Source organism: Enhydra lutris, unplaced genomic scaffold (assembly GCF_002288905.1).
Source record: "Enhydra lutris kenyoni isolate GAN:26980312 unplaced genomic scaffold, ASM228890v2 scaffoldscaffold19, whole genome shotgun sequence".
NCBI classification, from domain to species: domain Eukaryota; kingdom Metazoa; phylum Chordata; class Mammalia; order Carnivora; family Mustelidae; genus Enhydra; species Enhydra lutris.
In genome coordinates, this window is record NW_019154103.1 from 7,383,079 (window position 1) to 7,406,406 (window position 23,328).

A 23,328-nucleotide genomic window follows, 5' to 3' on the forward strand; every position below is an offset into this window, starting at 1 on the left:
TGCTTCTTAAAAAAATTAGTTCACAAATGATGTGATTCCAGTGGTAAGCCCTTCTAGGAACTTAAGATTCTGGTATATATTTCCTTGAATACCAATATCTATGTTGTCTCCTCAGAGAGACTAAATGCTCACCGATGATGGAAAAAATAGTGAATTTATCAATGCTTTTATGATATAATTCAGTTAGTAATTTCGACCTACCAATATTTTGGATGGGTCCCCTCAATTATATGAAATGAAGTAGAATCATCTAATTAAAGTTTAAAAGTAGAAAGGATTTTAGAAATACTTGAGTCCATTCTCATTTTACTGGTAGGAAAATCAAGGCCCAGAAAAGTTAAGTCACTTGTTCAAAGTCATGCATTGCTGGACATTGCTGGTATCTGGACCAGCATGCTAATAAGATGCTTGACAAAAATGAGGTCCTTTCAACAATACCACACTCATTTTTTCCTGCAAAAGGGCACTATCCATAGAAAAGATATTAAAATACAGAAATGTTACAGTCAGTTTCAGAAAACATTTGTCTTCAAAGCACAACTCACCATTTGACATATATTTACTTTATTTCTCTTTTGTCTATCTCTCAACTACTGCAAGTACACCATCCAATATACTAGTCCTCTGCCCCATGCAGGCATTTAAATTAAAATTAATAAAGTTAGGGGCACCTGGGTGGCTCAGTCGGTTAAGCAGCTGCCTTTGGCTTGGGTTGTGATCCCAGGGTCCTTGGATCGAGCCCTGCATCCAGCTCCCTGCTCAGCGGAGAGCCTGCTTCTCCCTCTCCTTCTGCTGCTCTGCCTACTTGTGCTCTCTCTCTAGCTCTCTCAAATAAATAAATAAAATCTTAAAAAAATTAAATTAATGAAGTTTTAAAAAAATGTTCTATTTGGTAGTGGTGAATTAGAATAACAACTCCACAAGAAAAGGGGTTCTCATTAGTTTGTTGATGTGTGCCTATAAGTAGAATGGTGCCTAACACACAGTAAAACTCAACAAATATTTGTTGAATGACTGAATATTTTTGAGACAGATTTTGTATAGCCCAATGAAGTTTCCAATCAAATACATAGCAATGGACTTTTTTTGACTTATATCCAAAAAGGGAATATCTGTGATAAAAATGTTATAAGATAATAAGATACGTTTTGGCACTAGTAACACATTGTATGTTAATAAAAAAATTAAAAAGATATGTTTTGGCAGAAGAAGTAAACATTGTACCAAAAAATTCTACACACATAACTTAAGCAAGATTGTACAGCATTTACTATGTTCAGTTTTCTTAGTTTGGGAAGGAGAATGAGTTTCCTTTGTGCCAGACATTTTGAGTTTGTGAATTTCCTATGCTCTACAAAGGTAGAAATTGTAAAGGTAATATATCCCAGGATACACTCATAATTCAAAGTCATAAGAAAATAATGTTTTTTAATTTTTCAAATAATCATTTAAATATATTAGTAGTGTAATTATCACAATAATAAAGAAATAAGAAGATCTCAATGACAGAAAGGGTTATTTTGAACTGGCCAAAAAAATTACTATATACTTTCATTATTAATCACTGATTTATATTAGATAGGTGCAACATTTAATTTTTAAAGCTAGAGATTTACTATAGTCATCCTTAAAACTTCAGCTATAAGACTCCTATTATTGATTCAATGTAGAACATACTTCTCTATATGCAGCTGAGTTCTTAGTTCTTACAGTGATATCATTAAATAAGAGTAAAATTCCACATGTGGAAAATTTTATCAAGACAAAATTACTGGGAAAGGACATGCTAAATGGCATTTATTCTGAAAGGAGAACATGAAGTGTACTTTAAAATATAGGTAACTTGTTATAGGAATATGTAAACTTATTTTCAGTGTATGAGTAAACATCCCAACAACTTTTTTCTGCTCAAATGCCTATTGGCATTTTCCCTATGTGAAAAGTAATGAAGAAAATCTTTTTTAAGATTTGCCTATCTTTAGCATCCATTATGTTTTTCATTTTATCATGTAAGAACTACATATTCAATATTAATGAAGGATAATCTTATATACTGAGTAACCAGAAGAATAAAATATCTGTACTCTTACTTATTATATACTTAACTAATAATATCTTCTTCTAATCCCAAATGAAATACTTGTTCGATGCAAATTTTAAAATGCAGAAATAAAAAAGAAATCATTCATAATTCTATTATCCAGAAATAAAGGACATAGTCCTTACAGTCGTTGACAAATGAGTGTATGTGTGTGTGGCGAGCTGGGGAAACTATCTGAGTTCATATAGTGATATAGAAGAGGTGATATACTACATGGGCTTTGTGACTTCTTCACAGCTGGTAATAGATCATAAACATTTTATTCTATCAAAAATTTAATTCTATAACATGCCTTTTAGTAGCTGCATACTATTTCACCATTTGGATATGTCATCATGTATTTAACTACTCATCTACTATTGGAGAAATATCTTTGAGACTTTCAGTAGAACGGTCAAATGCAGTATGTTTTTAGAATACCAGTATAAGCTTTAGAATATAAAATGGTCAACAGCATTAACTATGTCACATACCTGTTTACAGAGTTTCAGGAATGGTCAGAAATAAAGGATAAACTAAAAATTCTATGGATTCAATAACTCCATAGTTTCAATAAATCCATAGTTTATTCTTGGTGTCATTCATTAACAGTCTCTGTATTTCTGTCTGCTTTAGTTTCCTCAGCATAGTGTTGAATAAACATTGTGAATTTTTCTGATTCAACTTTTTATCTAAGAGAAGGGTAAAGGCTTGTTCTACTCCAGGTTCTAAATGCTGCACACCAATTACCTATTCTGACAGCTGAGCCAATTTCAGTGTAAAATTGTATAGTCAAATATATTTTTTGGACTTAACTTCTATGTTGCATATGTTTTTTTTTTTTTAAATCTTTATTTATTTATTTATTTATTTATTTGACAGACAGAGATCACAAGCAGGCAGAGAGGCAGGCAGAGAGAGAGGAGGAAGCAGGCTCCTTGCTGAGCAGAGAGCCCGATGCGGGGCTCGATCCCAGGACCCTGAGATCATGACCTGAGCCGAAGGCAGCGGCTTAACCCACTGAGCCACCCAGGCGCCCCTGCATATGTTTTTATATATATTTATTCTTTGCACTACTGTATATTTTTGTAATTCTACTTTTCTTCCATATTTTAGAGACCATTACCCCTTCCTATATATATATATATTTTTTTTTTTTTGGTAGAGTATATTATACCATCTTCCAAATACCCAGCCCTATAAATATACATCTAGTATAAAGCATTGTGAATTTAGTCTAGAACCATAAAAACCATCTCAGGAGAACTTAAGTTAAAATCTACAGTCTAATCACTAGAAGTTACAAATTCTGAAAAATCTGTTTATTAAAGGAAAGTCTTTTACATATTCAAAATGATTAGTCAACACCATTGGAGAGTATTTCACTCTATCTTCTTAGATAGAATCTATCAGAAAAACAAATTTTAATTAGGTTATGATCATTCTAAATGAAGATGAAACAAAAAAAATACTTAACATATTTGTGTTGTTTTTATATGCAACATCCCAATTAACCATCAAAAGTAGTTTTTCCAATTCTACTTTAATGACTACATAATGAAACTGAAGAAACATTCTGTTGCTTGAAAATGTCATACTCTTGAAAAGGTTGAACATTTCCTAAAACAATATGTTTACACTATTAACACAATTAATGTGCTCAGAAAATCCTTTTTAAAAATAGTATAAATGTAAATTATTACAGATTTGAAAGACAGATGCTTGAATTAATGAAGCTTAACTATGTAAATGTGTGTGTGGGGATGAGTGGACAAAAGAGCCACTTGGACAAGAGTATAATTATTTTAAAATACACTTAGATAAACACTGTTTAAAATTCTTGAAGAAAAAGAGCCCGAATCACAATTCTTTATTACTTTAAAATTTTAATTGCCTCTTTAAAAAATCTAAAGACATCATGCACTTGCTCTTAAAAAAAGTTTCAAACAATCTACATTTACCACAACCCGTTCCTCTTCCACAAAGTGTGTTTTCCAATTTAGGAGTCTTGGTAGATAGGGAACCCAGCATTGTGTGTTACACATGGCAGGCATTTCAACAACACCAAATGCAGTTCCAATAATCCCATCAGATTGTCATCATCGATATGAAATACATGGAGTCAAAAAATTTTAGTAACATACTGGTATAAGAAATTCACATTTCCCTAATTCAGATGTTCAGGAACCTATTAGATCTACATAACATACAAGGCTATGGATAGGGCATCTGAAACATCATGAAGACTCCAATGAAAGATACAACTTTCCATCTCTGAGAAGGAAATTCTAAAGACTCCATCACCTATACAAGTAGATCTGACTGTCAATACACACAGGTTCACCCACAGAGAAAACAAAATTCCCATATGTTGCAACATTTGGCATCTGTACACTCCCTTTTTCTATTTCATGCCATGTTTCCCTGGCCCTGTGTACTGAATGCAGATTCATTCTGAAGGGAAAAGCTCCTCCAGCTGCTAATATGAGGACTCCCAGGACTATAACCATGAGAGGATCCGGCACTGCTGCCTGTTTAAAGCTCTCCCCTGGGGGCAGACGTGGGTGCCGGCATTCCTTGCTGTGCATGAGAAGCAGAGAACACCAGCAAACTGAGACACTTCAAGGACACTGCATAATTTCAGCAAGAGTTAGGAGAGGAGAAGCAGAACTCTGTTGCTATCAAATATGCTAGGAAGCTCAACTTTCTTGTTGCAGTTTTGGCCAGGAAGGAAGTTTAGATAGAAAGACAGTAAGAATGAGAAAATATTTACTGGAATAACAGGGCTTACTTTAGATCCTGGAAAATGCTGAAGCATACAATAACAGAATTAAAGAAAGTAACAAAACAATCACTCTACATAAATATGCCACAAAATTAAGCATTTAATTTCTTCTTGTGTTATATCTGAAAACTAAATTATAAACTCCTTGGAAGCAAAAATTGTGCTTTATTGTCTTTAGCAAATAAATATTTCAGGCTTTGAGAAAAAATACTATGTGAGAATAAAAGCTTATGAAATCTCAGAGCTCGAGTAGGTAAAAAAAATTGGAAGATCTATTGCTAATGACTTATTTATTAATAGATCTAACCCTTCTAGAAGCAGCTAATTATATTCTCAGTATATTATTATAATTGGGCAAAACCGATATGAGTATTATAACCACGATATTGAAACTATATTCTATAAAAATAAAGCAAAGTATGTTCAGAAAAAATTTTATTGCTCTCTTTTAAATAACAGTACTGAGCATTTTCCAAAATTATATATATATATATATATATATTTATTTATTTATTTATATATTTATATACACACACACATACATAATTAGGTTCAAAGTATACAGTAGACTTCAAGGCTCAGCAAACTTTCTTTCTGTAAAGATCCACATAGTAAGTATCTGAGGGTTGCAGGCTACATATGGTCTCCCATGACCACTCAAATCTACTGCAGTGTAAAAGAAGTCACAGACAATATGTAAATGAATGAGTGTTGCTGTTTTCCAATCAAATTTTATTTACAAAAACAGTCAGCCAACATATGGACAGTAGTTTGCCAGTCCTTGAAGGAGATTACATATTACCAGAAGTAACACTCAATGGGATGGAGAAAGGATAATTTAGTATTTTTCTAGGAAAAAATATTCATGACATTTTAAAAATCTTTACTGATTCTTAAAAGCAACAACAACAAAACCCACAGACGTAAGCAGCGCACGAATCTTACCTGGTTAGGTATTCTCAACGGGGGCCTTGGACCTCCAGGGTACCGAGGTGACATAAAAGGCTATTGAAGTAGAACAAATAAATAAACAAACAAAACAAAAAAAAAACAGCACAATGTAAAATACAGATCTGAAAATAAACTGTTTTAACTTTTCGAATTATACAAAACATAAATCAACTTATTTCCCCATGTGGTTTCTTTCAGGAGAATAAACGCTTTTAAGAAAAAACACAATCCAATTTTTTATTTTGTGGAATATCCGGAACGTTTTCCAAAAAGAACATAAAAACATCAAAGATGACTAAAGTAACTAAAGCAAATTTTAAAAAAATGTTAGTTATTATTAAGATAATGACATTTAAATGGCAAAAAAAAACACCAAAAAACAAGTTAAGGAATTTAGGCACCTGAATCTCAGCAAAGACTTCAGGAAGAAGCTTATTGGCCACGTCATTATATAAACTGGGTTCTGAACATATACTTTGGACTCAATTATTCAGTTTGGTTATCAATTTCCCCTAATAATTTTAAAGTTGCAGAATTTCTTCACTTTTTCTTTCATACTTGTTTAAAATGGCAAAGAAATTTCTCTTCCATAGGTTTTTTATGGTGAAAAGAGCTTTGGCTTTCCTTTTTCAAATGTCTGTTATAATTCAAAATTGATTATAAATTTTAAAGTTGAAATTTCTTTGTGTATTTTGAGCCTAGCAGGTTATGAGCTGTGTACTTTTAACAAAAGAAAAAAAATTGGTCTTACGTTAAAATTCAAGTCAATTTATCTTGTTAGATAAATCAGATTCTGCTAAAATGTGCTGACTCTGTCAGATCGAAAAACATCTGAAAAATATCCTAAAAATAACATTTCAATTATTATCCAATGTTGAGTGGAAGAATATTTTTGGTCACTCAGATTCAGGCATCAAACTTTTCAAAGTATATTCCTAATGTTATTCAGAATTCCATTTTTACAGAAAAATTATATAATTTTGTTTAATTATGTCACACTGTATAATTTACTTAAACTTAAGATTACTCCTTACATGTAACATTAAGTAAATTATCAACTCTAAATGGTTGAATATCATAAAGTAAAATATTAAGAGTGAAGTAATATAAATTAAAGATCAATTTAATAGAGGCGTGGGTAAGCTAAATCTATAGTACTTCACATAATTAAATTCTACAATCATAACATATTTTCTAGAAACATTTTAGGAAATGAGCATGCAGTTCTTTGCTACATTTTGAAAACATGGTTATCTTAAAAAAGTAGCATCTGAAAAATAAAATCCTAACAAATTTATGTTGAATGGACTGTTTCTATAATATTTTTTGGAAGATTTGACAAACCAACAAGAGGAACTTTAGAGTTAAACAAGCAATTCAGTTTTTTGCTTTCTGTGTTCTCACGTTAGACCATTATTACATGTTTTTACATGTTAATCTTTATGTTAATCAGGAGATCATTTTAAATGGACAGACACACTAGATTATCCAGGTAATACTGTCACCTCCAACTGATAAAACTTCAGTGGGTTTTCCAATTTTAACACTTAAAGAATGTTTTATTTTCATGTATTTGATCAAACTTGTTTCTCTTTTACCCTTTCTAGACTCTACTTCAAACAGAATTAGTTAACTATACTGCCAACTAGAAGCTTATCCCAATATTCACACTCGGCTTTATTTTTTTTTTTTTTTTAAGATTTTATTTATTTATTTGTCAGAGAGAGAGAGGGAGAGAGAGCAAGCACAGGCAGACAGAATGGCAGGCAGAGGCAGAGGGAGAAGCAGGCTCCCTGATGAGCAAGGAGCCCGATGTGGGACTCGATCCCAGGACGCTGGGATCATGACCTGAGCCGAAGGCAGCTGCTTAACCAACTGAGCCACCCAGGCGTCCCCGGCTTTATTTTTAATCACCTGATTTCATAACTGCCTTTTAAATTCTGAACTCATTTAAAAAATTTGGCAATTATATATTGTATCATCGGTCTTGGGATGTTTGTCTTCATTTTACAAAGTGATGTTTTATGAGACGCTTATTAATCAGTGTAACAATTAGTTTTTGAAACATGAGAGAAATAAAAATAGGTTACTAATAATTCCTGTCTATAAAATTCACTTTGAAATGGAATCCGAGGTAGAAATTATGTTAAAAATATTATTAAATACCAAATGCTGAGATAAACATTGAGATGGACCTTATCTGAAATAGAACATTTGAGATTTGCATATTCCTCTGAATGTAAAATGATGTTTTCAGTATTAATATAATGGACTATCTGAAAAGAGAAATTTTCTCTAATTGATTGTACTGTGAATAAACATACTTTAATGGGATTGTCATACTCTCCTATCTGACTGTGAGGCACCCTCCAGAGACTACTGGGCGGGAGAGGCAGAGCATGTGGTTGCTGGGAAGCTACAGACCTCTGTAGAGGAAGATTGGGAGAGAAAAAGATTCTCTCTTTAGTTGACTTATTTCCTCTTTTATGCCCTTCTCCAAGTTCAATTTTATGTGGTTTTGGCAGAAAAAAAAAAAAAAAGAAAAGAAAACCACTTATAAATTCACATCTGTATCAATCCAATTAAAGGAAAAATGACAAAAATCTAGTTAACTGGAATAAAAACCTACTACTACCTTTATCTAAAATACAGAGACTGCTATATGGTAAAGCACTGTTGATATCAGATTAGTGCTGTTACAACATAAGCTGTTACTATCCAGATTGATCATTACCTTAAGTTACCCAGTTAATCACATACACATAAGTCCTCACTTGCCTACTTCTTGAGGTATAGACACAACAACTGAACCCACAAGAGTTTGCATATTAGCAACTGAGAATATTCAACTAATATTTCTACTTCACCATTCAGAAGCCAATTTCCTTTCAAGTATAATTCAAGATATTAAAACTAGTTTAAATTCTTTAACGGTAAAGTATTAATCTAAGAGGTTACCAGCTGGTAATATAAAGTGTATCCACTGACAGACATGTCATACTCTTCATTAATAGCTTGGGAAGACCAGGTTCTTCAAAAGAATTTTTGGCTAGGAAATACTCTTTATATTTGGGGGGGGGAATTTTTTTTTTTTAAATAGTTTGAGCATTAAAATATTTGCCTGAAGGTATCATGATGGTGAATCAATATTTTAACTGGAAAAAGCCTTCACCCTGAAAAAGATATTTATAATGTGTGTGAAAAGAATATTTGGCTGGGAGTCAGGGCCTGGGTTCTAGTTTTGCAATACCTAATTAGCAGAGGGGCCCTGGGCTAGAAAACCTTCCAGGGCTTTAATTTTCTCAACCATAAAATGAGGGACTTGGACTGGATAATCTCTAAAGTCCCTTAGAAAAATGAACAAAACAAAACAAAACCAAAACCAAAACTCCATGATTCTGTGTTAATTATCTCCAGCATCACCCTTAAGGATACAGATTTGTATACATAAATAGCTATAAATATTTGAAGTGTGTAGGGCTGGAGATATAGGCATATGTTCCTAACTCACAAACCAGTAGTATCAAGGAGCTAGAGAAATGTATTCCCATACTTTTCAGAGAAAAGGAAAACCTAGTTAAAGAAGAAAAAAGAATACTCCAGCAATGATACACTTTGTTCAGATCAAAGGTCAATGGGAAGAATAAAAAAAAACCAAAAAGCTGAACTTATCAATTAAAAGGTATACTAGCAATTCTTTAATTCAACAAATGTATGTTCAATACCTACAAGACACTTGGGCTAAGTTGTTGGGCATGGTAGTGAACAATGCAGATAAAAATCACTGCCCTCTGATTCAGATTTTTTAAGGTTCCTGTCTTGTAATTAATAGGAGAAGCAATCTTCTGGAAAAACCACTTTCTCTATCAGTCCAGTAATGTGAAGAAGTAGAATGTTCTTTTCACCAAATGGCAAAGTATCAATGAAAACCCGCAGAAAATCATATTTCAATCTGGTGCCTTCCGTCTGAAGTTATAATTACATCACCCTGACTTGATAGAACATGTAGTGCTATGAAGGAATGAAAATCAACGCTATGCTTTGCTTTTGGAAGAAAGCTTTCCAAACAAGGCAAAATTCATGGAGTCAGGTTCTTTATAACTCAAGATAAAATGAGTAGCACTGTTTGTATTCTGACATATGGAAACTACATTTATAGACAGAAATTCTCCTTTCTACGTGTTTCAGCTATCTGCCCCCCAAAACGGAATAACCCAAAGTGAAAGGAATAAAAAAATATACAAAGTCTGAGAATTCAATAAAATTTGGTGACTAAATGAATGGGGAGAAAAAAAGTCTAATAGAAATACAAACCAAATGTCCATCTCATTTCCTCTAAGTAGTTTTTTATAGAAAAGCTCATACCATTCAGAATCATAATTTATTTCAGAATGAATGTCATTCAGTCTTAAAGGATTATTATTTTCCATTATACCAAGAATTATTCATGGAATTTTAAACTTCTGCTTCCCTAAAAGAGAGATTTTCCTTTATTCTTTGCCCTTTTTTCTAGTGGAAGGTAGTCCATGTCTTCTTATTTGATCTTTCATAAACCCTTAGTGCTTTATCTCAATGCCCTAGGAATTAGAAAGAACCAACTCTCTTTCCTCACTCTGGTTGAAGTTAGATTGCTCAGCATGATTCTTTTCTTCTTGAAGATCCCAAATGTTCCCAATGGAATCATTTTATAAATAATTTACCCATCCTGAGAAATAAAGAAAATAGAAGTAAAGGCTGTAGAAATACAGGATAGAAGAGGAAAACTAAGGACATTCATGAAAGAAGAGTTGACAAGATTTGACAATGCACTGGATATATGGAATGAGAGAAAGAGAGGAATCAAAGATAAATCCCCAATTTTTGGCTTGAGGTTATTCTTTTACAGAAGTGGGGAAGATCCAAGTGATACTTGTAGTCTGATTTCCATTCTAGACTGGGAGCTTCTCATAGGCTGATGCCATAGCATCTAATGTGATACTTAGCGCATACTAGGCATTCAGCATATTTTTTAAACGAATAAAGAAATATGTGGTATCTTTAAGCAGAAGGAGGATAGAGAAACACAGAGCTTGAGTATTTCAGTTATGGCTTTAAGGGCATTGGGACAGGGGAACAGATTGTCTTCCAACTGTGAACCTTTGTGTTATTGTTGATTCAAGATGAGTTTTGGGGGGACATATATATAAAAATATTTAACTTAAAAAAATAAAATAATTTACTTATCCTAAAATTATACGTGCTAAGAACCAGTTTAAGCCCTAACTTCTTTTAATATCTATGATCAAACTATATATCTTAAATGACACATTGCTCAAATGTTAACTGTAATATTTTCTTTTAAAAATATTTTTTTTTAGTATAGCTTTAAGTACATTTGAGTGTGGCTGACATACAGTGTTATATTAGTTTCAGGTGTACAACAGTGATTCGACAAGTTTACGCATTATGCTATGCTCCCAAGTGCAGCTACCATCAGTCACCATAATATTTTCTAACATTTTAATATTTTTTTTAGAAAACATATAACCATGATTTATTCACCAGAATATTCTCTGTTTCTTGAGACTACCCAATATTCTCCTTTCTCTGCCAAGTAAATTTCTACTAATCTCCCTAGGGACAGCTTAAATGTCACTCCCTCTCTGAAGAATCTCTATAGGCTCTTCCTCTTTTGACTTCTTAGCACTTCGCTCATACTGTTATCCTACAGGACTCAGTGCACTGCAGTATAATGTGTGCCCTGATATGAAGGAAACCCACTTCAGAGGAAAGAACACAAAACCATATCAGAGCAAGAAATTATCTTTTTTTAAAATATTTTATTTATTTATTTATTCATGAGAGAGGCAGAAGGAGAAGCAGGCTCCCTACTGAACAGGGAGCCCAATATGGGACTCGATGCCAGGACACTGGGATCATGACCTGAGATGAAGGCAGATGCTTAACCGACTGAGCAATCCAGGCACCCCAGAGCAAGAAATTATCTTAACGTCAAGGTAATTAATCCATAAAATAAAGCTGGTATTTCCAAGAATTCTTAAAGTTGATGCAGCAATATATAAATCAATTTATCTCTCCCTCTCCCTCTCTTTTTTTCCAGGGGGAGAAAGGGCAGGGGGCAGAGGGAGAGAGAGAATCTTAAGCAGGCACTACAACCAGCGCAGAGCCCCACACAGCAATGGATCTCACAACCCCAATATCGTGACCTGAGCCAAAATCAAAAGTTGGACACCTAACTGACTGAGCCACCCAGGTGCCCAAATCACCTTATATCTTATTTTAAATATCTCAATATGGCTTTAGAAACTCTTTATTTATTTATTTTTAAAGATTTTATTTTTAAGTAATCTCCACACCCTACTTGGGGCTCAAACTCAACCCCCTAGATCAAGAGTCAGATGTTCCACCAACTAAGCCAGCCAGGTGCCCCTAGAAAGTCTTTAAATATTAGTCTCTGAGAATAAATTGATAATAAAGAAAATTTAAAATCATTAAAAATAAGTTTCTTTAAAATGCCACTTAAGCATTTTCTATATATTATTTATATATGTAACATATACAATTTTCTATGTACTATATTTTATTTTATTAGCATAATTTAGAATAAATCAGTGAAGAAGAGAAGAAAAATATCAATTTCTTTAGAATAGACAAATGTAACATTTAGAAGTCTGAGGTATGTTCTAAAACACAATTTTACAGGACTTACCTAATGTAAAGTAACTGAACTTTTCTGAGGACAAAATTATTCATGTGAAATTTGCTTCTAATTTTGAAAAAAATAGTAACTTTTTAAAATGACTGAAAGAACACAATTACCAAGTTTTAGAAAATATGAACTGACAATAATTTCAAAAATGCTCACTTAAAAAATGACCTCCTCACAGAATTACTCAACTGAAGTTTTAAAGTTTTATATTGTACAATTATAATAAAATCTGACTTATAAAATTTTATTTGGATATAACTTTTGGATGTATTTTATAGCACAAAGTTTTACTTTTTAGAGTTTACTAGGTCAACCTCCTTATGTAAAAGGAAACCAAAGACCAAATTTCTTAATTGCCATTTTAGTTTTCTTATAGAGATAACATCTTGCTACAGTAATACCTTTATGGAATGAAGGCAGGTACACATACCTTATTCTTATGACCAACTGACCATAAATAAATTGCCTGACTTGGCACTTCCTCCTCGGCCCCTCAGCAACTGTGGAACCATTCACTTAATGCAGAATTCCTTACCCTTGCTACCACTCAACGAGGAAAAGCTGAAAAGGCAGTTATATTTCAGGTAAGCAAGTTAATTTGCATATAAAGCATTACATAGCATGTGTTCTTGATTCACTGAACTAAAAGAAATGCGACAACTGAAATAAAATCAATTTAGTAAGATCTAGCTCTCTTTTCTTACATATTCTTGGTAGAGTTTTGATATTATATGTTGTCTTTAGTCCACTTATTAGTGTTTTTAAGTCACATGCCAAAAGGCAATAGAAGATGAGGACAGAATCGTGATAAATGGGGGCGCCTGGGTGGCTCAGTGGGTTAAAGCCTCTGCCTTTGGCTCAGGTCATGATCCCAGGGTCCTGGGATTGAGCCCCGCATGGGGCTCTCTGCTCAGCGGGGAGCCTGCTTCCTCCTCTCTCTCTACCTGCCTCTCTGCCTACTTGGATCTTTGTCTGTCAAATCAATAAAATCTTTAAAAAAAAAAAAAGAATGGTGATAAATGAATGCGGTGTTATTAGAAGAGTATCATTATTATAATCAAACTGTTCATTATAATCTGATAACTTATAATGAGATTCATGATAAGGAAGGAAAGGAAGCAGTTAGCACATTCTTTTTTTTTTTTTTTAAGATTTTATTTATTTATTTGTCAGAGAGAGAGAGAGGGAGAGAGAGCAAGCACAGGCAGACAGAATGGTAGGCAGAGGCAGAGGGAGAAGCAGGCTCCCCGATGAGCAAGGAGCCCGATGTGGGACTCGATCCCAGGACGCTGGGATCATGACCTGAGCCGAAGGCAGCTGCTTAACCAACTGAGCCACCCAGGCGTCCCCAGTTAGCACATGCTAAGAGAGAATGTACAGAGTTGTATTCAATAAATATTTGGCTGGTTCCATAGCTGGCTCATTGACTAAGTGAATGAACAACACTGATGGAAGAAAACAGCCAAAGATGGAATAAAGTTTGGTTCTCTTGCATAAACTCTCACCTGACCAATGTGCCTTGTTAAAAATAGGTGATACCTCGGGGTGCCTGGGTAACTCAGTCAGTTAAGCGTCTGCCTTCAGATCAGGTCACGATCACAGGGTCCTGGGATTGAATCCTGCATTGGGCTTCCTGCTCAGTGGAGAGTCTGCTTCTCCCTCTCCCTCTGCCCCTGCCCCTACTCACTGCTCATTCATTCTCTTTCTCTCTCTCTCTCCCAAACAAATAAATAAAATCTTAAAAAAAAATAGGTGATATCTCTTGCTGTTATAAACAGGAAGCCACAGGATTAGCTGGTTTGTTTAGTGAGTACATGCTTATCAATTATGTATAGAAGGGAAAACCCTACTTGCTTCAGTAGATAAATTATATCTTCCAGAGGACATAATAAAAACAGTAAGGAACGAAGTATTGACCCCAAGAAGATGCTGAATTATAATTACAATATCCCTATCAACAACATCTAAGAGAATTTCTCATGGAGATGACTAATAGGGCCTTTTACCCCCTCCTACTCCTTTCAGGTTTCTTTTGTTATTTCTGGGGTGTCAGATTTGACAAAAATGTTTCTTAGTTTTACAAACTGGAAGTACTTAGTAGCCAGTTTTTGGTATAAAAGGATGTCAGGTTAATTTACATAGGAGTTGGTGAAACAAAAAAGAAAAGTGTGGTACTTTAATTGAACTTTTCCTGAAGAGAAGACCAGCCTTGAGAAGGGCTATCAATTCCTCACTGCAGGTCAGCTCTCAATTGTCTCCTACAGAGCCGCGCTTACACAAAGGACCCCACCTCATCTTTTTAGACTGAAATCTATTCAGAGAGAGAGAATCCTCAGTCACGTCGAAGATGACTATGTATTTTCTTTCCATTAAGAAAAGGCTCGCATTTTAGTAAGAACATTAAACATTCTGTCTTATCATATTGTCTTTAGCCCATAACCATCTCTAATCCCAAAATCTAAGAAAATGGTTATTTGCCAAAAAATAATCTGCTTCTGTCACCATTTAGGCAAAAGCATAAGCTGCAAAGTGACATACAGGCAGGAAAAATACTGTATTAACTACATGTAGACCAAATATCTAGCTCACTTGGTCCTGTGCAGTTATGGCCTTAGACAGATTTAATCCTTCTCCTGAAATTTTTTATGTACCGTTTAAGCAGACAAAGGGAATAAGTAAGAAACAATTCTATGACATGAAAATTATTCTAGAATCTTGCAAGGGAAAAACTTCTCCCCAAGAAAATTTCTGGAAATGTTAAATATGGCAGGTTCTAATTATTTTTTATAGTCCTGGAAAGGTAATAAAAATATGTTCACTGTAAGATTTTACCCAAAGCATAAACATTCCTTTAAACACTAAATTTCCTTTTACTTGCTCTGTGACCATTTTTTAGTTAATTCAGTTCTCTTTACTGTACAAGATCTTCCTTTATATATTTCACTTTTCTTTTTTTTTTTTTTTTTTTAAAGAGAAGGAGGTGGGAAAGGGCAGAAGGAGAGGGAGAGAGAGAATCTTAAGCAGGTACCACACCTAGCACAGAGCTGACTCAGGGCTTGATCTCACAACCTCAAGATCATGACCTGAGCCAAAATTAAGAGCTGGATGCTTAACCAGCTGAGCCACCCAGACACCTCAGATTTTCTTAGATAGATTTCTATTCTCTATTTTTCAATTCCCTATTTCACTTAGAAGTAAATCTTCTTTCTTAATTGTGCTTTCCTGAACTCATGTGCTATCAATAATAAATAATATTGAGAATATTATTTTGAAAAATCTTTAGTGTTGTGACTTCTGCATTTCACCACAGCCATCTTTCATATAGTAAAAATGTTCACATATTTTAATTTTTATAATTCCATGAGATGCTTCATGAGTTTTCTGTAGAAAAGTAATGAAGCATAAATTATACATCAAATAAATTTCATCAAAGTTACTTTACAATTCATATATCTTAATTTGTTTAGTTTCTTTTCTGTTTTCCATAAAAACCTCCATCAGACATTATTGACACCCCAGTGGATAAGACACTCTTGATTAACACATTTTAATTCCAACTAGTATTAAACTAATTTAGCTCACAAAATGACATACTTGTGCTAGTGCATTCTGCTGATAAGCATAAATATGTAGCTTATCTCCCATACATCTTACATATTCTATCATCATCAACACTTAATTAAAATAACTCATATAAAATAACTGTAAAGTATTACCAGATCCAGCTTCCTAGATGTTATTTTTGTAAGGCTAATCCAATTCAGCAAAGTCTTATAAGCAGGTTGATTCTTTTGATATGGATTTAGTCTAAGCATCAAAATTGCTCACTCACATTATGGGCCTTTTCAAGAAGATAAGACTATTTCTCAAGCCTTCATTACATATATTAGAGGTGTGTGGCAATGGACTTCTGGACTGTGAATGGGGACCATGCTGTCTGTTGGTCTAATAAGCTATAATAGTTTGATACCATTCTATAAAAAGCTTTAATAATTTGTTTCAGATTAATTTATATTCACCAATACATAGGACACATTTTTTTATGTTGTTGTTGTTTGTGAGGCAAGTAGCTGGAGTCCTACATAAGCTGAATCTGGCTCTCTACTCCCTCCCACTACTGACCGAAGTCCCAGACAGATCAGCCCATCTTAATGCATTAAAAAAATTACATTATGGGTATGAAAATACATGTTTGGAATTTCTAATTTATAAAGGAAACTATAACAATCATTTTTCAAAACCACTCTTATTTTTTCATTGTAGAATGTAAAAGTATTCCATTCTTCCTTTTCCCTATTTTATATTCATACTTCCATCTAAATGTGCCCCAGATGAGAGTACAGAAGAGAGATATTTTAATTTATCTACATGTACCATTGGAAGAAAAGTAAGAAAGAAAGAGAGGGAGGGAGGGAGGGAGGGAAGAAGGAAGGAAAACATGCTACTTTTTTCTTATCCTTCTGATAATATGGTAGAGAAGATTCTACTAATTAAGCAGTAGTCTTTTCAAATTCTCAAATAGCAGTAAGAATGTGAAACAAACTGGGCTATGGTCTTGGTCTTCTAATATAAGTGGCAGATTATATATATATTTACTTTCTTTAAAAATGAAATGATACTCTCATATTCACTTGGTTACTTTCCTATAAACATAAAATCTATACTTAAAGTTATATAACTCATGTCTAAACTTTATAGAATAATCTTTCCACAGAACAGGTTTTTATAGCAATTGTTAATGTACCAAAAAGTCTGTTTTGAAACTAGAGCTTACTAATTCAACTAATGATAGCATGTATATTAATTGCACAAATTGCAAATTGCAGAAAGTGAAGTTATTTCTCCATCTCCAGTTTAAAATACACATTTTGATACATAAGTCTTAAATAGATACAGGTACACAAAATTGATAAGGCAAATTCAAATGGAAGATATATTTACAGATGTCGGTGGAATGTACAGAATACAAAAATGACAGAAAACAGGTAGTATTTACATTTGCGAGCACTCAAAGTAATTAATTCTATTTTATTCTTTCTTGACAAGTATCCTAGTGTTCTGATTACTCTATTTCCTAGCATTGTATCTTCTACTCAAGATTATACCTGTTCTCTTATAAGAGACGATACCTGGCACGAGCCTATATGCTTCTTAAAGGCACCAGCAGAGCCGTTTTCTTTGTTCCTTGGCAGGGATGAACAGTTGATGATAGCCAACACTTCACTCCCAGCACCATTTCTTTGGCCTCCCCTTCCTCCCCCTCCAACCAATGCCTCATCTCGTGCTCTCCCTTTAAAGCAAAACTCTGGGGGTACCTGGGTGGCTCAGTGGGTTAAAGGCTCTGCCTTCAGCTCAGGTCATGATCCCAGGGTCCTGGGATCGAGCCCCGCATCGGGCTCTCTGCTCAGTGGGGAGCCTGCTTTCCCCCTCCCCTTCTGCCTGCCTCTCTGCCTCCTTGTGATCTCTCTCTGTCAAATAAATAAATAAAATCTTAAAAAAAAATTAAAAAAATAAAGCAAAACTCTAAGCTGGGCACACTTATTGTCTCCGATTTCTGTCCTTCCAGTTTATCCTGAATCTATGTTTATTTGGCTTCCCTGCCCATCACTCCACAGAAACTGGCCTGATCAAGGCCACAAATTACCTCTTTGTTAAATACAACAGTCAACTGTCATTCCCCAACTAATGCGAACTATCAGTAGCATTTGACACAGCTGATTATTCCCCTCCTTGAAACATATTCACGTGGCTTCCAGGATACCACAATGCCTGGCTTCTTCTCTCTTGGACCGCTCCCCCCCCATTCTTCTTTGGTGGTCCCTCCTCATCTCCCTGACTTCTTGACATTCGAGTGCACTCGGTCCATGGCAGGGGTTTTGTTTCTATCAGTACTCACTATCTTGAGGTTTTCATCCAGGCTCAAAGCTTTAAATATTATCCACATGCTAATAATTTCCAAATGACTCTAGCCCAAGGCTGAACCACAAAACTGCAGAGGGATAGGCTGTTCCCTGCTCAACATCTTCTGAATATCTATGAGCCATCTTAATCTTACCGAGTTCAAAATTAAGCTTCTGGTACTCCCCCTCATACCTCCTCTTGGAAGTGTGACCTACATCAGTAAATGTTGACTCCATCCTTCCAGCTGAATAAGTCAAAAGCCTTTCAGTCACCCTTGATTTGTCTTTTTGTCTCACAACACATTTCTAGACCATCACCAATATCTATTGGCTTGAACTTCAAAATATATCTAGAATCCAACCACTTCTCACCACTCTTACTACCTTAGTCCAGCCCATAACAATCTCTTGTCAAAATTTTCCAGCAACATCCAAATTGGTCTCCCTATTTCCACCCTTCCCTCCTATAAACTAATTTCAACAGAGCAGCCAGAATACGGCTATTAAAACCCTCTACTCACAGTAAAACCCAAAATTCCTACAATGACCTACAAATGCTACTTTCTATTATCTAGGACTTCATATCGAACTATTCTCCCCAGCATACACTACATTTTAGCTACCTGGACCTTCTGTTGTCCCTGGAAAAAGCTAGTCATGCTTTGAACACAGGGGCTTTAAATTTGCTTGTCCCTCAGCCTATAACACTCCCCCCAGATGTCATATGCTTATTCTCTCACTTTCTTCAGTCTTTACAAACAGGGTGTCTTCTTGATGCGTACTTCTCTGGCTACCCTATCTAAAACATTGGCAATAATGTCTATTTTCCTTTCAGGTTTCATTTTTCTCCCTAGTCCTTATCACAATCTAATATATCATATTTATTTTGTTACTCTCTCCCTTAATAGACTCTAAGTTCCCTGTGAGCAGGGATTTCTATTTATCTTTTTTTTTTTTTTTTTTTTTTAATTCATAGGGAGCACAGGTGGCCCAAGGTCAAAGCTAGGCAGCCTGCTGGGATGGCACCCCACCTTGTAGCCCCCAGTCATATCTCTAAGAGCCTGCCTTTCATTGAGCTGCATGCCTGCGGGCTGACTCCCTCAACCTTCACCTCCCTACCCCACCCACCTCCTTGAGCTGTAGTAAATGTTTGGTGCTGTATGTCATCAGCCATCTTTGCCAGTGGTTCTCAAATTTTAGTTTGTAAGACCCAGCAGCTAAATACAAAACAATAACAACAAAAACACAAAAGATTTCTGCCTCACTCCCTACCCCCCCCAAAATTCTGACATACAAGAAGTCGGTTGACACCCAGGGCTCTCATGTCAGTACTGCACAGAAAACACTTGGAGGGACATTGTTCCGTCTTTACTCTTTAGATTTCTTAGAAACTATCTAGTGGCGGGCAAATTATGGCTCACCCAATAAGTGTGACCCACCATTTGCTTTTGTAGATAAAGTTTCCCCGGAACAGTTTTGCTGCAAAACGTCTGAGGCTGCTTTACACTTTATAAGGACACTATAACAACAGAGTTGAGTAGTTGTAACTTCAAAGCCTCCAAAGCCAAAAATATTTACTATCTGGCTTTTTAAAGAAAAAGTTTGTCAACTCCTCATATAGATACAAGATAAATTATTTCTGAACACCACCTAGTGATAAGCTATCTTTCAAAAAGGCTAAAGGCAGGGGCACCTGGGTGGCTCAGTGGGTTAAGTATCTGCCTTCGGCTCAGGTCATGATCTCAAGCCCTGGGATCAAGTCCCGCATCAGGCTCCCTTGTGTTCACTCCCTGTCTGTCTCTGTCAAATAAATAAATAAAATCTTAAAAAAAAAAAAAAAAAGAAAAGCTGAAGACATCCTAATGTATACTTAAAACAAATCTATCCCACCCATAGAGGGCATTTGTAAATATATATTTAATAACCCATCCTTATTTTTTTCTTTTTTCTAAGTTATTTATTTATTTAAATAATCTCTATACCCAACCTTGGGTTTGAACTCACAACTCCAAGATCAAGAGTGGAAGGTTCCACCAATTCAGCCAGCCTAGTGTCCCACCCATTCTTATCTTTAATTCCGCAAAGAATGGTGGCCACTTTGTTTCTGTAACCAACATAAAATAAAACTAAAATTGTTATAAATTGCCTTTGTATATTTGCAATTTGCTATCCATTCTTCACCCTCCTCCAAGTAGCTATAATAAAAACAAGCACTCTGGGGAGAATTTTCAAAATAAGGTCTTCTCAAAAGAAACACTGTAATTTCAAATTAGCTGAAAAATACATAAACCTTTATCACAGATATAATTTTAAAATATGATACTTTATTGCTTCATACTAAATATCCTAACACCTTTAGCTAGCAGAAGCAGGATTAAAGTAAAAGGAAAACCAATATTGGTCTAGGGTGGCCAAGCTCACTTTTTCTTAAATATCCATTTTGATACATAAACAAATAAAGTAGGGTTTTCTAACAGAAAACGATTTAATTCCATTCTTCCGAGAAACCTATGTAAAGACTCTGAAGCCTTGATACTTTCTTCTTTGCTCTCTGTCCATCTAGCTACTGCTGCAGGATCTTTAGTTGTCTGAAACTGCAATTTTTTGAAAGAGCTTACTTAGTTACTCAAGCTGAGCAGTTTTAATTTGTTCTAATAGTTGAGGCCAGAAAAACTATTACCACAACTGCAGGAAAGCATTATCAAAGCCAGCAGCTGTCAGGCACCTTTATTTATTTATTTATTTTTTAGACTGCTTTTATCTCTGAATTAGAGAAAAACTTGTTCTATTTTCGATATTTAGAATCTCTGTTCTTTAAGATTCAAAATTACATTTTGAAGAGAATTAAACTTAATTTTTATGTATTGAACTTTGATAAATAAGCAACCTTCCCCACCTCCCCTCTCCAAATCCCAGAGTATTTTATTCTGAAAAACACTTATTTTTAATGTCTGGATTTTTAAACTCTATGTAGTGACAATGTTATAGTTCAGTAAGTCAAGTCTACTCTAGATTTTTAGTACCATACTCATTCAAACTAAGGAAAGACATACTAACGAATTTTTTGGCTTATTATCTAAGATTAGAGATGCTATCTACAACTTCCAGGAAGAGGGAAAGGGAGTTCTCCTGGTGTAGAGTATTTCCTAAAACTAATTCTCCAACAGCCATGGGGAGGAAGGATAAGAGGAAAGGAAAACCAATGGGAGTAAAGGCAATATGAAGATTAATAATAAAAGGGAACTGAGAAAGCATGTAGACTATTTAATTACATGTATAAATAACAGGGTAAAAAGGGTGTAACTGATTACAGAATAGTTGCATAAAAGTTTAAATAGGAATAGCAGAGCAAGAGTGCTCAGGTGGCTCACTCAATTAAGCATCCCACTCTTGATTTTGGCCCCCATCATGATCCCAGGGTCATGAGATGGAGCCCTACATCAGGCTCCATGCTCAGCAGGGAGTCTGCTCCAATCTCTCTCTCTCTATTCCTTCCTCCACCCCTCCCCTTCACTCCACTCAACCCCCCCCTCACACACACATGCACGCTCTCTCTCTAATAAATAAATAAATCTTTTTTTTTTTTAAAGGACTAGCAGAACAGATGAGTATGCTGAGTTATGAAGGTATCTTCGAAATGTAGGACTTACTTCCAGAAATAAATTAAATATCAGCTCAAGAAATATTTAACCAGGACTTGTAAATGTTTTTTCATTTTTTGTTGTTTTTGTTTTTTCTTTTCAGGTTCAAGATCATTAGACAGTTAAAATAAAAACTTATTTTTTCTCATTTTTTGATTCATTTTGATTCTTTTTCTTTTAAGTACCAAGAATATTGTATTTCCCTGAGCTTGGTTTTTATCTTCATTGCTTTATGAATGTCATCTATACTGAGCTTTTTTTCGGGTCAATAACAACACGATGGAGAAAAGGGAAGATTTCTTTCTATTTTTTGTTTTTCTTATTGCATGATTATTATGTCAAAGCATTAGGTCAGCTTGCTACAGTGCAGTCTTGCTAAAAATAGAACCTATGGAAAATACACCCTGAAAAGTAGAGACATCTACAAACCACCACTAGATGGCAAAGCAGCTTTCCCATTGCTAACATTATGCCTGCAAAGCAAAACGTGACTTATAAACCTGCTGCATGTTTTCTACAGTATCAGAGTTTCTATCCTTTTTGACTTTAAAATATGGATGACTGCCTTAGTCTGAAACTAAATTGCTTGGTATACTCTATCTTTCACAAATATTTATAATCTTATTGATGTCCAAGCCTTACATTTATAATCCAACATCAATGTATTATTAGTTTTCAACAATTTCAGTTAAGAAAACTGAAGATCTAGTGAGTATAGGACAGCAAATTTATCAAGATAAAAATCAAGACAAAACACAACACATGGTAAAAATGAACCAAAGGCTACACAGGGTTCAAAAGTAGATATTTATAAGCATAGCCCACATTAGTTATATACTCAAAAGTATCTACATTAGCACTTACTAAAAGATTGTATTTTTAAAATAAAAGATATGGATATGTTTAGTTATAGTGACAAAAAATAGAGTTTCTACTTAAAAGTTTTCTTGTGGTAAAGACAAAGAGGAGGGAGGGACGCCTGGGTGGCTCAGTTGGTTAAGCAGCTGCCTTCGGCTCAGGTCATGATCCCAGCGTCCTGGGATCGAGTCCCACATCGGGCTCCTTGCTTGGCGGGGAACCTGCTTCTCCCTGTGCCTCTGCCTGCCATTCTGTCTGCCTGTGCTTGCTCTCTCTCCCTCTCTCTCTCTCTGACAAATAAATAAATAAAATCTTAAAAAAAAAAAAAGACAAAGAGGAGGGAAAAATAAAGTATTCTCACCTCTGTAAAGTTTTCTTGGTTGAAATTTAAAAAATGCCCATTT

The 23,328-nt window shown here is 34.8% G+C and overlaps 1 protein-coding gene across 5 annotated transcripts in view; it reads right to left on the reverse strand.

The window, feature by feature from the left end:
* Nucleotides 1-23,328, reverse strand: part of LOC111148293 (single stranded DNA binding protein 2) — a 304,545-nt gene that overhangs the window by 55,424 nt on the left and 225,793 nt on the right. For 4 of the 5 annotated variants that reach the window (XM_022504780.1, XM_022504779.1, XM_022504777.1 and 1 more), the window contains one exon: nt 5,811-5,870. The exons of the other annotated variant lie outside the window; for it this stretch is intronic. In XM_022504780.1, the coding sequence (XP_022360488.1) occupies nt 5,811-5,870 (60 nt within the window). The remainder of the gene's footprint in view (nt 1-5,810; nt 5,871-23,328) is intronic. 5 annotated transcript variants of the gene reach the window in all.